Raw genomic sequence first — 17,704 nt, forward strand, 5'->3', positions numbered from 1 at the left:
ATTAAAAATTATCTGTATAATTATTTAGTATTTAGGTATTATGACTTAGTGAAATAATTTGTGTTGTCAATATGTTTCCATTTGTCAAAGAATAAGACTTAGAATCAACTAGATCACAATACTTGAACACAGATAAAGTCTGGCATATTTTTTGTTAAGATTAACAATTACTAAGCTTTTTTATGTGCTTTGAAATTCCTAATTTATTGATTACTTTCTTGGTATAGTTTCTACAACCAATCTTGTGCCATCGATAGCCAGAAACTAATTGAAGAATGTCGACTTGATGAAAATTTTTGCATGTTCTTTCGAGAGAAAACATTAATATCAATAAACACGACTTTAACTATTAGTGATCATTTACACAGTCTAGTTCAAAATTTGGAGATAACAGTTATTCCAAAATAAAACAGTCTTAGACGAAACTATTCACACACGTTATTTACAATTTAAAATATTTCACTTCATTTGATCCGGGACCCTGGTAGAGTAAGCTACAACAATGAAATGAACTGTTTCAAATTGTTAATACGAGTAGCATAGTAAATTAGTTGCTATAAGATTGTTTTATGTATGTATAAGTCTTGAAGTAGTGTTTGTAAGTAAATACCAGGTTATCATTATATGTTATTAGTTTTACGACCCACGATTATGTTTTGTAGGCTAAAGGAGACTGTAATGATGAAAATGAATGAAATAGTGTAGAAAGGGGAGGAAACTGGACACTCTCAAGAAAACCCACTCACATGGTATTTGTTCACCAGAAAGCCCACTTGGGGTGACCTGGGATCGAACCAGGGACCTCACATACTAGGGGTGAAGGCTGTATCACTGAACCACCGCGACCCCACAAGCTAAGAGAAGAAAGTTTATCTATCGTATTAATTATTGTAGCTTGTAGTGATAAAATATAAATATTTATCGATATGAATTCTCTCAGTATCAGTCACTGGGAAATACCAATAGTTAAAAGTTTCTGTTGATATTAGTGTTTCCTTTGAAAAGAATTTGTGAAAATTTTCATGAAGCCTACATTCTTCAGTTAGTCTGGACTGACGTTGGCAGTAGATTGATTGTCGAAATTTCACCAAAGGAATTAAATATTCAATTACTATTTCCAGGGCACCACGACGTATTGGGTAAGAACGAAGTCAATCTTTAAAACACTAATTACTTTATTCCGTAGTATGTTTATAAATAATGTTAGAAAGTTTTAGTATTATTCTTTTATTTCTTCAGTATTAAAAAAAAAGAAAGAAATTAATGGGAGCTGGACTAATGAACAGCTTTAAAAGAACGATATAAGACCTTCAGGAAAAATATAGTTTAAAAAAACTTAAATAAACAAAAGCCTAAACAACATGCAACTTACCATATCGAATTTTAATCGTTACTTCGTTTTCCTATATACCAATTCGAGACACTAATGACATAATAAATCTCCACCTAAGCAAATTAATAAATTAACTTGTGTACAATTACAGTAAACCACATATTACACTAATAGCAATAAAATCATTCAGCCGGTCAACACCAATTTGTTAAAATTGATTTTCCATCTGTATGAAAAAACAATTCCTTAGTACTATTTTTGAGAATCTTACGTATTCCATATATTTCTCCTCATCATTTAAGGAGACAATTACGACATTCTGCAGTTAAGACAAAGCGCTCCACTACTGTATCTAGTACTTCAAGGAAAATTTTAATTTCCAGACGCAGTTCGTTTCGGATGTTGAGTTTTCTGTCAGAAACGCAAATTTTTGCGTTGAGCTAGTAGAAACCGATACGAAATGGGACTCATGATATTATTGTGCTTTACAACAACAATAATAATAATAATAATGTTCAAATACATCATAATATTATCTTATAATACTAAATTAACTTACTATAGCCTATTTTTCATAGAACCAGTTGATAAGTAACTTGAATGACATCATTGTCCAGTGGTCTCGAAATCCTTTCGTAGTACACAAATTTGATTACTTTTTGTAGCATATATACTATATATATATATATATATATATATATATAGTGTGTGTGTGTGTGTGATAATAACGAAAAATAAATGTTACTGATATTTCTTTTAATTGTATTTGTATTTTTCTCTCTCGCAGTTTCATGGGAGGTATTAACTTTTGGGGTGGAAGCAAAGAAGATGACTGTTTCTTAGCGCCGAGTTTCGACGATCGTATTTTAGAAGTAGTGGCTGTGTTTGATTCCATGCAAATGGCAGCATCTCGTCTCATTAATCTTCAACATCATCGAATCGCACAGTGCCAGTCTGTTCAAATTACAATCTTAGGTATTGATTTTATTTTATCATTATTTTACTTCCAGTTCAGAGCCAAAAACCTGTTTCCTAATACTGAATAAGGAAATCTAGATAAAGACTGGGATGATTTTAACAATGTTATTAACAAAAATTGATTATCAAATTTATCTTATTTGATTTGATTTTCAGTTTAGCGTCCCTTTCAGCAACGAGGCTATATGAGACGTATACCTACATCTTAATGTGGAATACGAATCACATGAGCTGCCGCCGGGAATCGAACCCAGGTCTCCAACACCAAAGGCGCGTGCGCTAACCGCCTAGCCACGAGGAAGCTCGATTTTCAAATTTATAAAAGATATTTTTTATATAGCAACATCTTGCAATTCTGTACAATAAAGTTGATATAAATTATTATATATTTCTCTACATTACATTATAGAATTCTGAATATTACAGATTTCACCATTAGGGACATAAATATTAAGGCTAAGGACATAAGGACATTAGAAAAGGAATTTCATTACAAAGAAGACATAAAAACGTGCATACGAAGATTTTTTTTTTTTTTTTAAATCTTCAAACTGCATACAAACTCGTTATGACAACAGTGACCTTCCAAGACGATATCGTGCTTAAATGCACAAAATTTTCATCTACTATCATGTGGATGAGGAGGATGTGGCTTGTGGCAAATTTTTCGATTTGCTGGTAAAGTTAACCTGCTAATAGAAAGTATATTGGCTTAAACAGTACACTTTAAAGACATTTATTTATAGGATATAGAAATATTGTACATAAAATATTCTCATAGAGATTTTTTTTTCGTTTTTTGTTAAAATACTAGCATATATAGATTCTTACTATAGCCACTGAAGTGTATACACTAGTATGTAAATAGCCAAACATCTACACAAATCAACTTGATGAAAGACAACCGAGTATCTTACCAGAAAAATAAATGACAAAACAAAGAACCCATTATTATCACGGGCACACATCCAGATTAGTATTGGTTAAATTTCGCTAAAGTTGATCACTAAACAGTTGGGAATAGTTTTAAAACTAGGAAGAATGATAGTCATGATTTGAACAGTGAATAATAGGTATCATCAAAAAATTGAAATTGTACATGAGGCTAGAGTAGAAGTCTAAATATTGTAGCGCAAGTCTCGAGAACATGGCTATTGGATAAGTAACAGTTTCAAACTCACTTCTAATACTCTTTTACTTTTTGATACACTTTATTTTCTTGAATAATTTTTATTTTAAGTAAATGTTTATCATATGTAGATCAATTAGAATATATTCATCGCCGTAATAACAAATACTTTGATACAACTTGAACTTTAATACAGGTTGCTTGGACTTATGTCTGCGGTCATATAGTTGCATCTGTTGGCGTAACTATTGTAGCGCCCGTAGTAACATAAATCAAAGACAAATAACTTGTTTTTAATTCTTTTTTTCTTTTTTAGTAAGAAGAGTATTTATCAAAATCCTTTGAAGTATAAAAAAGTGCATAACGATTATGCATACTTATCATTGCTGCCATCTAAAACAATTGCATACAAAGGTGTGCAACTTTTTAATTCATTGCCCAATCAAATTAAGTCTCTTACCAAACATGAAAGTTTCAAAACATCAGTACGTACTCTGTTGCTGAATCACTGGTTTTACAGTGTGGATGAATACTTGCAAACTGGTCTAGGTTCTGCTATGTCTTAAATGTAATTTTTGTGCATATTATATTTGTCTATTTTGAAAAAAAAAAAATATATATATATATATATATACCTTCTGTATAAGGAAACCACAATATTTTATATTATTTTTATATCATCTAGCATCTAGGAAATATTGTAAAAGTAGTTATGTTTTTAATTTAATTTGAATATATATTTGTATAATTACATCATTAACCATTGATATGTTCTGCACCTATGGCAATCAGCCAATGTAAATGGTCATTGAACGCAATAAAATAAAATAAAATAAAATTCAATGTGCAGTACGAATGGACTAGGAAATCTCAAAACTGCGTCAATTCTGTGGCAAATTCCTCTTTGGAGCAGGTTGCCAAGGGTTTAGGTCAGATTGCTCGAATCCCTAAATATGTTTTCCTGTTCTTTTGTTGAAATTTAAGGAAAATAAGATCTTATAAGACTGTAATTTATATGTGTAGAGGTTCTAACAGATAAGAAAATAAACTCTAAACTAAAACTTAGAGGAAAGGTTAAATTTGTTTACGAACCCTAAAAAGTTTGTTTTGATTTAGTTTTCATGCAGTAAGTTAATGTGAGACTTAAAAATACATTTTAAATAAGACAAAGGTACAGCAAAGATTCAAATAATTCCTCCAGAAACTCAAATAGTCTCGTGTTTCCTGAAAGTATCCTTTTCTACTATTTTCACTTTAATATTTTTATTTGTTTATCGGGTTTATAATAGGACTTTATTTCTTTAGTGCATCATACGATCATAGTTTATTAATATTGGGACGTTATAAGTTGTTATTCATAATGTTATTTTAAAGAAAAATTCGTTTTTCTCTTACTACACTCAAATAGTTCCAGTCTCCCTATATACCTTTTTTCTTCTTCCCTTCAAAATTGTTTAAATTTTCTCCATTCCAACCAGTCAGCTTAAGCCCTTCGTATAGGGAGAAAATTTTAGTTTACAAGCAGTCTCAAGGAAAACACATACAAGCTCGGTTGGTTGTATGATGTGTACTTATCAGGTGACGTCGCACTCATTCAGTAAAGTTCACTTGCTTTCATATCTCACTTTGTGAGGCCTGCTGCTTGAATGAGTCTGCTTTTGGGCATTCTGACCGTTTCTGTAAGCGATTTGACAGTTTTGAAAGTTAGCCATTTTGACCGTATTTGTGAGCGAGTTGATCTTTTTAAAAGTTGATCGTTTGTCTGTTTCTGTAGGCAATTTGACCATTTTAAAAGTTTGCCGTTTTTATCGTTTTTGTGGGTGATTTGACCGTTTTGAAAGTTAATTGTTTTAGCTGTTTTTGTGGGTGATTTGATCGTTTAGAAAGTATGCTGCTTTGACCGTTTTGTGGGCGATTTGACTGTTTTGAAAGTTGACTGTTTTCACCATTTTTGTGGGAGATTTTACGTTTTGAATGTTGGATATTCTGACCAGTCGGCGATCTAACTGTGTCACATTGCGAATATCGCCGCCATTTTACACTACTACATTGTGCTTCTGTAATCTTTTAACTTAGTGATGCCATCTGACAATCTTGAAGCAATGGCTACAATTTTTCGAAACTCTCACGATATTTTCACGATATTTCGAAACTTCAACGCAATTTTATTATTTGATATAAAAATTGTTATTTCTTAACTTTAGCGCAAAAGTATTAAGTTGTTTTATTTTCTTTCGCTCTCTGTGAAGCATTTACATGTTGTTCGGTTCTTTGCCAGACTCTTAGCCTCTGTCCAAGTAGTTCCCTGTTGCAATAACTTCCGCTTAACTTTCCTTCTCAATGTTCTTCTTGGACATTCTGTCTTTCATGTACCTTGGGATTCTAATTCAACATTTTTCTCTGTTGAGCCACCCGTTTCCTTAAAGTGTGTCCCAATCCAACTGCCATTTCCTGTTCTTTATTTGTTCTATGATTGGTTGCTGGTTAGTTACGCTTCAGAGTTTCCCGTTTGTGATTTTGTCAGAACACTTTGTCAGCATGATCTTCCTTAAGTACCTATTTACAAATGTTTTTAGCTGATGTATTTAATATTTTGTTTCACATCCATATAATAAGATCGATTTGACGTTACTTGAAAGATAGTTAATTTTGTTTTTAGTCTAAGTTGTTTCCTTTTTCAATTGGATACAATTGACTGAATATAGTATTAGCCTTTTCTGAGTCAATTTTTTATATCTTTTCAGCTGTTTCAGTTTTAGTTAGTACTGCTCCGAGATATTGGAATTTACTTACTTATTGGACCGTTGTATTTCCTGTTTCTAGTTGCTGTTTCTTTTAGGTGTCTACTCTTATTTCTGCAAAAGTATTAAAACATTGCGCTGTATCATTCTCCTTTAACAAAAAAAAAAAAAAAAAAAAAAAAAAAAAAAAAAAAAGGCAAATACGAACATGATCGCAGTAGGAGAACACTTGAAACTAACAGTAATAAAAAAGACATAGTGATAAATGTAATAAGTTCAATACAAGAACGCGTATACAGGAATTCCTTCAATAGCACGGTTAATTCGTTTCAAGACACGTCCACTCCAGTAGCGAGATGCGTTTTTACTTGGTGTAAGCGGTAAGGTAAGACTTCGTATTATGGTCCTCATTTCTTACCTTAAGCGCATTAAAAGCTTGGCTCCTGTTAAGCATTAAGAACTCAGCTACTGTTAGCATACATTTTCAAGTTTCAATCCATTTCCTTAAAATAATAAACTGTAGATCAATGTAATTGTTGATAGTTTGTAATTCATTTCTTCAAACTTTCTTTTGTTAAAGGCGTTGTGGAGTACTCTATAAGGCGTCCACTTACCAACCGGTGCGGCTCGATTTATTCTCTCACGAAATCTTCATATAAATAAGCAATCGGAAATTTACTTCAGCAGTCGAGGAAAATAACAAAATTATCTATTAAGTTTCTCAAACAGGTAAAATTATGTTCAGGGAATGAGGACGAAATGTGAGCAAACTTTTTTGTTTTCAAGTAGGTCTGTAAGAATTTTTCATATCTTCAGACACATTTTCAATTCTTATTTTTTCTTGCAGTGGCAAGGCCTTCATTCATAGTTTTCTTAGTATGTAAACAAGTTGTATCAAAACGAAAGCCCTTCTAATTACAAAAAATCAGTCAACAAAAGTCGTCAACACGGCACGTTCAAAAATCCTGTTTTGAACCTCTGGAGACCGCAGTTTCTTTTCTCCGCTACTCTTATGTACTACACTCAGAGTAGCCCATCTCGTGCGCAGCCCAGTTGTTAACATGGTGTAATCGTGGAAGGCATATAAGCAAGGGGAAAGTGTGCTGTAATATTTAAGGTAAACTTCTGGTGAAAAATATGTTACAGGATAGAAAAAAAGAAAAGGTAACAAAGCAACGACACGATAATATAATATTTTAAATATTATTATATATATTAAGGAACAGCAAACAACGCAAAATATTTATTGTTTGACGCAATCTTGTGAACTGGATAAGACTACGCCACTGGTATAACTACTTGAATAGAGGAATAAGATTAAAGATAATACCTGTTCCTCGGACACTGAATCCATATCAAGAAGACATTACTTGCTCTCTTACTGCTTTTGCTTATGGACAATAATATTGAAACCGGCAGTGCTAATTGATGTCTATCTCTGTCGGTTGCATTAGAAGAGTAAACTCAAAGTTGAAATATGTGCTTGTGGTACTCAATCCGTATCAAAAAAAAAAAAAGTCTTGTCGTTAAATATTTTCGTTTTATCCATTATGCGATAGGTTTGAATCTCTTTCGGCTTGAATAGATACCGGGAGATAAAAGTAGAAACATAATCCATTCTTGGATCTGTGAAAAAAAAAAAAAAAAAATTGATATATCTGACCGTTCAATGAAAATAAATATTGAAATTGGAGCTACTTGTAAATTTCAACCACTTTCAATTTTGGCAGACTATAATGAATAATTGGATTGTAGTATGTTCTCTTGAGATTCTAAATCGATTGCCCAAAAAAGAAAAAGAAAAAAAAAAGAGAAACACTCGCTATCTATTATAGTTTTTGTGCTATGCAGATTAATGTTGAAACAGAAAACATTTGACTCCTATCCTTCTGGTTTGAATAAAGGGTAAACGGAGGAGATGGACGCTATTCTTGGGACCCTAAGTCGATTGTATTTATTAAACCAACGCTTCTCGTTATCTTTTTCCGTTTTTGCTCTATGGAAATTAATATTGAAACCGAAAGTACTAGTAAATTTCAAACCACTTCTGGTTTTGGTAAAGTATTATGGGTGGCAATGATATGTTTTCTTGAGACGTTGAATCGATTTTTATAAAACGCTTCTCCGTTCTATGGCGACCAACATTGAAACCGGAAACAATTGATTTCTACCACCTTGCTTTATATAGAGGGTTAACGGAGGAGATGAAACCTATTCTTGACATCCTAAACTGTTTGATTAAATAAATAAATAAATAAATAAAAAAGTTTCTCGATACCTTTTTCATTTTTGCTCTACTCTCGCTATCTGTTACCGTTTTACCGTTCTCGCTCTATTGTATGGAAGTCAGAATTGAAACCGGAAGTAATAGTGAATTTGGGTCTCCTCCGGTTTTGGTAGAGTGTTACGGATTGTCATGATATGTTGTCTTGAGACGCTAAACAGTTTACAACAAACCGCTTCTTGCTATCTGTTTTCATTTTCGTTCAATGTTGATAAATTTTGAAACCAGAAATAGCTAATTTTAACGAGTTCTAGTTTGAATAGGAGGTTAACGGAGTAGATAGAACCTATTGTTGGGTCGCTAAATCAATTAAAAGAAAAAACGCTTCTCAATATCTCTTATCGTTTCTGCTCCAACACCTGTCAAACAGATGGACGGTGTCGCGTTATTCAAGGTATTCCTTTATATGGTGCAATATATGGATATGATTGTTATAATACTGTCTCTAAAATGATTTGGATTCAAAGGAATCTTTTAAATACATAAGAATAATTGTTGTTTGTTCCGTAGGTAACGAAGGTGTGCCTGTTCAAGTGGATGGTGAAGCTTGGATACAACCTCCTGGGATCATACGAATAATTCACAAAAACAGAATGCAAATGTTATGTAGAAACAGGGTGAGGAATTTAGTTTTATTTCTATTTGAATTTCGTCATACGTCATTGGTGATCAAAGTTCTCGTTTATCATTTTCGACGTTTACCGTAAATTACGATACTTCGGAGAGAGTTAGAGCAGAAAATGGCCGATTTTTATGAGTTAAACAATAAACAATAAAACCAACAACATTGTCTGCAAAGTGCTACAATACAGACAGACTTGAAATATCTATTAGATGGTCACATAATTAATCTATTATTTCACAATGTTTGTTCAAATTTTGGAAGAAATTTGATTAAAATCTCGTAAGAGTTTACTAAAAACATTTCCAAAATTCGAAGTAAACAATGTGATTTTTTTTTTTGGAAAAAAATTTTGCTAAAATTTCATAAAAAATTATTTAAAAGAAATGTACGCTTTTAAGTTTTTGAAAAAAAAATGTTAAAATTCTATAAGAATTTACTCAAAAGATTTCCAAAATTTGAAGCAAACAATGTGCATTTTAAATTTTTGAAAAAAATTTTGTTAAAACCTCATAAAAATTTACTCAAAAGATTTCCAGAATTTGAAGTAAATAGTACATTTATAATCAAAGATTTAGCGATTTGTTATAAATAGTCGAAATGTTTCAACAAATGGCTTCAATTTTTTTTTATCAGCGACGGTGTAGAAACTTCAAGCTGCAATCACGTCACATCTTGTAGTATATATTTAAAGAAGAAAGAAGAAAGGAAAGAAAAAAGAAAAAAAGAAAATTTCATTTTGTATGAATGAAAAACAAAAAATTAAATCAATAAGAAAAAAGAATTTCAAAAGTGGAAAAACGTGACAATTATTGTCTCTCGTATTCGAATTTGGCTATTCAGTTACACTGATGTACTTTTGTTGCTGCGTTACTAGTTTAGTAACTTTTCTAAAAGATTGCTATTATTGTCTTCAAATAATTAATAGTCGAGTATATTGTGTTTTATGTCAACTTACACAGACATTTTTTTAAAAAAATATACCATATTAATTCTTCGAAGTGGAAACTGCTGTTGAATCAGTTTGGAGTTAAAATTAACAGCTATTATTTCAATAAGTGCATACTTTTGGAATTCTTCTTCTTATGGACTTATTAATTTATTGATTCGCGCAATGTAATATCTATATATATATCTATATCTATATCTATATCTATATCTATATATATACGTACACATCGGTTTAAGTTTATACTATAGAATGTAATGTAATTGCAACAAATGTTTATCTATCGAAACAGTACGGTTATTTACAAAATATTGACGCTTTGAAGGTAAGTCTTTGATTATAATTTAATAATGCGTCCATTAATCTCTTAAGGCAAATGTGTATTTAGAGATTAATCATGTTACCAGCTAATAAATATGTCTCAAGTATAGAATTTTATAAAAAAATATTCTTTGTTTCATAGTGGTCAATGAAAAAGAAAAATCTAATTCCGTGTTAAGAATTAACCTTTTCCTGCTGTAATTGTCACCGAAGTATCGTGGACTCTTTCATGTAGTATTGAAATATTTATGATATCAAGTGTTCAGTATCAATGATGGGAGAAAATTAGCAATGTAATTCAGGAGAAAAAGGTGTATCTATCAATGTTGAGATTTTGTATATGGACTTTAGTTCAAATCACATAAAGCGTAAGTTTCTCACTAAATTTCTTTCTTGCTCCATACACATAAATACATAATGAAACGATATTGTGTTATACGGTATATTACGTGTAAGAAACAAATACGTAACGTTGAAAATTTTAAATATTTTCACCCAGTTGGTGTTTCGTATTGTTATTTGTTGAATATCATATTTTGCTTGTTACACTTCTGAAATTCGCAACACAGTAGCAATAGTTGCATGCCGTAAAGAAACCATTTCCAATAAAATACAATGGTAAATTAATCTAAAATCTTTATAAGTTATTTATTATTTCTATTTTAAATTTTAAAATGTCTTTAGAAGTTTCGCTATACTTAATCAACAATCCTAACAGCTTCTAAGGGAAGTGCAGTTAGAACCATTATATTCAGTGATATCGACCTACTGTTAGAAATTTATCAAAGCAGAATTCTATTAATTTTCTCAAAGAAATGGCGGGAGGGGCACGGTGGCTCAGTCGTAGAGCGCTTACCTCTGGTGCATAGGGTCCTAAGTTTGATTAAGTTTTTGGTGGCCCAACATCGTGTCCAATGGTTTTCGAGGTACTCCCGTTTCCTTCCACATTTTCATTCCACCAATTTTTGCATTATCAATCACTTGCTTCAATTATCGTCTCCCTTAGCCTAAAGAGTATATCCGTGGGACGTTCAACTAAAAGATTTCATTTCATTTTTTCTCAAAGAAATGGATATACTGTAAAAACTCAATCTGTTATGAGATTAAAATATTATTATTTCAACATAAAATAGGCAATTAAATATTTCTTACAGTTACTTTAATGTAAGAAAGAAACGTGATTTGGTATGTTCTCTACCATAATGTAAAAGAGAAGTAAAATGCGTTCCAACACATTGTTTCGAAATTTTACTGCTGTCTTCATCTGGAACACAAAAATGGAAGAAAAATATGTCCAGATTCAACTCATAGCTACAAGCACTTCTCCATAAATCGCTGACTGTAAGGCTTGATCTAAAGCCTCCTTCTTACCATCGCTTTCATGCTAATTCTCTCGTATGAAGATGCTTCTTGTTTTGAGAAAACTAGAAAACCTTTCTTAAATCAAGAAGAGGGGAACTTTCGGACAACACGAATCGATAATTTCATTGATTTTGTTAATAGTTTCACACATGTTTAAATACATGAAATTTCAGGGATTTAACCACTCTGTAATCACTTCAGAAGGCGATAAGAAATGAAGAAAGCAGTAAGCTTTCCATATTTTCATTATATAGATAGAGATCTAGGAAAAAGAATTTTCAAATTTGAGTTCTATCTCAATACGTGTTTTCGTTCCTATTTTCTGTAACTTTTACCTTTTCTCTCTATTTCTATTTTATTTTATTCATAGATGCCAGTCGAACGACAAAGACAATACAAAAATAGTACGAAATTGTACGAATTTGTATAATTGTACGTCATGTTTTGTGCTATTTTACTTAAAACTATTTGATTTTTCATACACAATATTGAATTAAATTAAAAGAAATGTATTCAAAGAAACAAGATAATAATGAATTTTCTCATTTTGTCAATTTAATACTATCATTTTATCAATCAAAATAGTGATCTTTTTTTTATAGTAATTTTGATCATATTCATGTTATAGGAATTGGAAAATTCACTACGAGCATGGGAAGAAAAGCAAAAATTACAACATTCGAGCAGCTCGTTCACTGAAGAAGAAAATCAATCTCTTCTAACATTTATAGAAGCAGCCAGCGCATTAGTAAAGTAAGTAATGTTATTTTATAATCTGAAAATGGCCCATTGCTTTTCCATTTCTTTAATGAGTTTCTGCAATACATGAAATAAGATGGTGACAAAATTGTCAAGATATATTTACTGTTTCACAAATTTATTCACTATTTAAGCGAGAACGAGGTCCAATGACTGGAATTGTGCCTGATCCAGTACCTTTTTTTTTTTTTTTAATGAAGATCAAGTTTAGCATTGAATATTAGCATATGAATAATAAAATAAATTGAAAGTTACATTAAAGTTGTTGTCAATGTTTTTTAAGTATCAAAGATATGCGATAACTATGAACAGTACATGTTCCTTTTTACGCTTTTTTTTAACTTATGATATTTCTCAAATTCTGAAATTTCCATTTTGTGCTATATTAACCTAATTCTCTAGAGCTTATAACTTAAGAATTGAATATGTTATCAGTTTTTAAAGACTATCATGTGTTTTTTGTTTATTGTTGTATACGTATAACTTTTCCACTGAGAGTAAAGAAAAAAATATATATTTATATATTTTGAAAATGAATAAATACATAAATATAAGGAACATCGAGATTTGCTAGTAAAGCAGAACAAAATTTTATTTTTCTTCAGTCATTTCGAAATGAATTTACCCAAAGTTGACATACGATTAGTTAAATCTATTTCTAAAACCAGTATATTTCATAAAAATCGTTGCGTCCGTTTTCAGTATAAAATTTTATAACAAACATCCAACAATGATTCACTTTAAAGTATTTTATATCCACAATTTCTGATGTCTCATTTTCTTTTTTATACTTACAATGATATATATCGATCGTTGCAAACCGATAGTAATATCTTGAACGGAAATAGTTTTCACGTTCTCCAAAGAGATTTTTAAATTATCTTCAGCAACAACAACGGAAAAAACTTCAATTTTACAATCATTATTATTATTATTCATGTTTCTACTGTATATGGACAGGAATGATTTCAATATTATCTACTTTTTATAGAGTTCTGAAATCAAGTCGTTCCGATATGCGTTAGTTATATCTATAATAAAAGCGCAAGCTAACATCCAAAGAAAAAACAAACTTATTGCCAGAATTAAAGTCAAAATTAATTGTTGTAACATTGCCATAAAGTTTGTTTTCGTATGTAGCCAAATATAATGATCATATAGTATAGTGAATGTAGTTTTTGTTTAAAATCTGAGAAATTTCAGTCTATATGAATTATAAATATGAGCATACAAATATAACGACTTAAAAAATTATTAATGTTAAAAGAATTTAGGATTTATTCATATCATTAATAATAACTTTTGAATTATTTCTCTGTTAGTTCTGTGAAGTTATTATCAATTGGACACCCTTCCATTGCAATGAAGCTCTACAGCTTGGCTGCTCAAACCTCTTCTCTTTTGGAGAAAATTCATCCAGGAGGAAAAATACTCGAAGGTGTAAGTACCATTCATATGTACTATTTCTTTTTTGCTGCGTTTTACTCTGTCTTATCAGATTCATATCAAGTAATTAAGTATCTCGCATTTATGGACAGTATATTAAATTTATTTCATTATAATACTCAAATAAATATTTTGTGTTTGAAGAAATAACATTATTATTTATCAAATCACACGTTTCTGGAACTAGAGATTTAAAATATTGTGATATCCTTCATTTCATGGTCAAGATATTGTTGTTCTCCTTAGATTAGACACTAAGCAATAATAATTTATATTGTTTGTTAAAAGTAATGATAACCATTATCGAAATACTGTGTTTGTTATTCAGTTGAATGTATCTTTTACTCAGAAAACGAAACAAAATACTTTAGGTATATATATATATATATATATATATATATATATATATATGTTAACAATATAAGAAGAACCAGTAGAACGAGGGGCTGCAGTGGCTCAGTGGTAGAGCGTTCACCTCTGGTGCTTGGGGTCCCGGGTTCGATCCCAGCCCCCGCAAAGTGAACTTTGTAGTGGACAAACACCGTGTGCGTGGGTTTTCTCGGGGTTCTCCCGTTTCCTCCCACTTTCTTCATTCCACCATTTCATTCATTACTCATCATCACCGTCTCCTTTAGCCTAACCGGCATAACCGTGGGACGTAAAACTCAAAGATTTCATTTCATTTTCATTTCATTTTCCAGTAGAACGATTACATATATATATGTTTATAATATTTTACTAGTTCTTCTCATATTGTTAACAAAATACAGAATATTTGCTATTTTGAGCAAACAAGGTGACATTAATGTCAACTATGATGCCCGTATAATGTCAAACACCTCTATCTCAGTGTTACTCACGCATTTTATTTCCTATAAACTTTCTTCTCCTGGTTTTGCTGCAAACAGATAAACCAGGTGAAATCTTTAGATGACTAAAACGAAATGAAGTCTGGTCGTGATCTGTCATGTTGTGATGGACGTACTTATTATACTTCACTTTCATATAGTAACATGGAAAATATATTTTCTTTCTAAAACAAAATGTCGCATTTAGTATTCATCTAATATCCTGAGATAAAAAAGAGAAAAATAATTTCTTTATGAACACACATTGATAAAATTTTCTCACGTTCACACCAATATGCTTCTACTTGACGCCTGTGATGAGAGTTTGGTATGAAAATGGCATGTATTTCATGAGAAATACTTCATCTGGTAAATTGAAAATACTCAGGTTTAAGGTATAAGATTAAAAATTATCTTTGCTTAAAACTTACGTACTGGTATTTATTTATTTCATCGTTTCTATATTTACCTAATATTATTTTGCAAAACGAAACAATAATATTTGTAAGATAAGTTTAAGAAAAATATATATATATTCTGAGGTAGTTACAAATTTATAAACGGAAAGTACATATTTCAAAAATATAAAGCCATTTATTGACGTATATGAGTAACACATACAAATAAACTGTCCTATCTTATTCGATTATATATTATTCAATGTTATTTCCAGCCTAATCTAAGGCCTCAAGTAACAGAACTTGTCGCCAGTGTGCGAGTATTATACAATGAATCATGTTCATATTTTGGAGAAGAAACAGAAGATCCGGTAAGTAAGGTTACATATTTATTACATAATTGAATTTAGTTCAGTGTTTTATTCTCAAATTCAAATTTAATACACATATAATATAAGCTTTATACTTGTAATATGCATATAATCAAACTATTCAAATTAAAAATTACATAAAATGTGCAACAAGAGTGCTCTTATTGTTTCGATGTTATGAAATACCAATAAACAAACACAATAACCTTTCATTTCTAAAGACTGGATGTTTAGGCCCGAGAAGCATGGGTAATAGGCACATAATTCAAAAGAAAAAAATGCAAAAATGCACTAAAAGTGAACTTGAAATATTGAAGATAAACTTTTGTTGACACTTAAAAGCATAAAATTAAGTCATAAATAGTGTTTAAACTATCTAGAACAATCTTTATTCATTGAGAATATCTTCTTTCGTTAAAATAAACATAAAATTATATATATATATATATATATATATATATATATATATATATATATATATATATATATATATATAATAAGTAAATTACTTACAGTATATTATTACTACACACACTATTTCAAACAAATAAAATACTGGTTACTTTTTAAATATTAGATAAGCTATTAAATTTAATTTTAATTTAATACATTTTCACATGATAACAAGATATATTTTCTTTGGTATCTTGAGAAAAAAAATCATTCCTTTTTTTGGTTTAAAGTTCATATACAATCGTTCAGAAGAACACTAAACTAAAATGAATCTTTGAAGAATTTATGTTATTTTCTTGGTCTATTCGTGAAACTAAATGCAGCTACAAACAAGAAGAAATAGTAGAAAGGAATTAAAATGAAATTAGAACTGAACATAAATTAATCCTATTTTAAATACCTTGGAAACGACAGAAATCTTTCTTAAATCAAGAGTTTTTTGTTGTTACCTAAGGAAGTATTGATTTCAAGAAAATGTGATAGATGCAAAATATTCTTAATTTTGGGGAATAACATAAGCAATCTACAGAAAAATGGGCAAAATAGGCAAAGAAAGTTTGCTGAAGTTGAACCAATGATTCCCCAAATGAACTTCAAAATCAAGACTCAGTTTTATCGTACCTTAATAATAATTAAAGTTAATTAATAGATATTTGTCTAACGCCTGGTCTCTATTCATTTCATGCTACTTGTAAAAGTAGACTATATGGAAAAAATTGTATCGAAAATTTGACTGAATAGAAATGTTTGTGCTGTGTTGTACTTTTGTTCCAAAAGAAAATAATATACTTTACTTAGTTAATGATAAATATTTTCACTAACAGTTTTTCTATGTTCTGTTTCTGTCATTAAATTATTTTTCAGGAAATGAGAGAAGATTTAAAGGATAAATTGACGACTTCACTTAAAAAGATTGAATTAGAGCTTGGAAAATGTACAACTGAAGGTGACCTAATCCACTTTCAAAGCGGTGAAGACTCGGTGAGTATGATATTTAATTAGGAAGTGTCAAGGCATAAGTGTAGAAATACACTTATGAACTAAATTATTACAATTATTCTGTTGTAGTTAGTGGGTGAGTTTTTCAAGGTGATGAACACAAAATATATATACTTGGAAATAGAATTTCTCATTAATGTGATCTTTACTTACATGTTACAATGGAAATTGCACATGTATTCCTGTCAAGTTCAACTGTAGTAAAAATATAAAATGTCTTTAGATTCTCTAATTCTAAAATTCTAAATTATGAGCGATGCTAGAAAGTGCGATGGGTATTTGAGTGCCAATTAAATATTTATCTTTTCTTTCCGCACCATCATGCAAAATTGATTTTGAAATTAAACTGCTGAAACTTGAATACCTTAATACTCCATCTTTTACTTACTAATACTAGAAACATGCCCTAAATGTCTGAAACATATCATATTGAATTAAAAATATTATTTTTACTATGAGTGGCATTGTAAGACAAGCCATTGATCGTAAAGACATATTAAGATATTACAACAAATGAATTTCTTGATGGGAGAAATATGTCTACATATTTCTCTTAATTAATTCAAACTTGAAATCTTCAATATCCATTCGGCACCTTTGTATTATTACTGTTGGTGCTAATAAATAGTGAATCTCCTTAGCTGAATGGCTATTGTAGGTCCAATCAATTCTTGTATCGTTCTAAGTTCGATTAATTATGAGAGCATAAAG

The 17,704-nt window shown here is 30.4% G+C and overlaps 1 protein-coding gene across 1 annotated transcript in view; it reads left to right on the top strand.

The window, feature by feature from the left end:
* Positions 1 to 17,704, top strand: part of LOC145693445 (diacylglycerol kinase eta) — a 462,730-nt gene that overhangs the window by 431,708 nt on the left and 13,318 nt on the right. Inside the window, exons 19-24 of the mRNA XM_081769445.1 lie at positions 2,121 to 2,308; positions 8,976 to 9,082; positions 12,348 to 12,472; positions 13,801 to 13,918; positions 15,446 to 15,541; positions 16,859 to 16,975. Coding sequence (XP_081625571.1) covers positions 2,121 to 2,308; positions 8,976 to 9,082; positions 12,348 to 12,472; positions 13,801 to 13,918; positions 15,446 to 15,541; positions 16,859 to 16,975 — 751 coding nt within the window. The remainder of the gene's footprint in view (positions 1 to 2,120; positions 2,309 to 8,975; positions 9,083 to 12,347; positions 12,473 to 13,800; positions 13,919 to 15,445; positions 15,542 to 16,858; positions 16,976 to 17,704) is intronic.

This window comes from Thermobia domestica, chromosome 8, assembly GCF_964235325.1.
Source record: "Thermobia domestica chromosome 8, izTheDome1.hap1.1, whole genome shotgun sequence".
NCBI classification, from domain to species: domain Eukaryota; kingdom Metazoa; phylum Arthropoda; class Insecta; order Zygentoma; family Lepismatidae; genus Thermobia; species Thermobia domestica.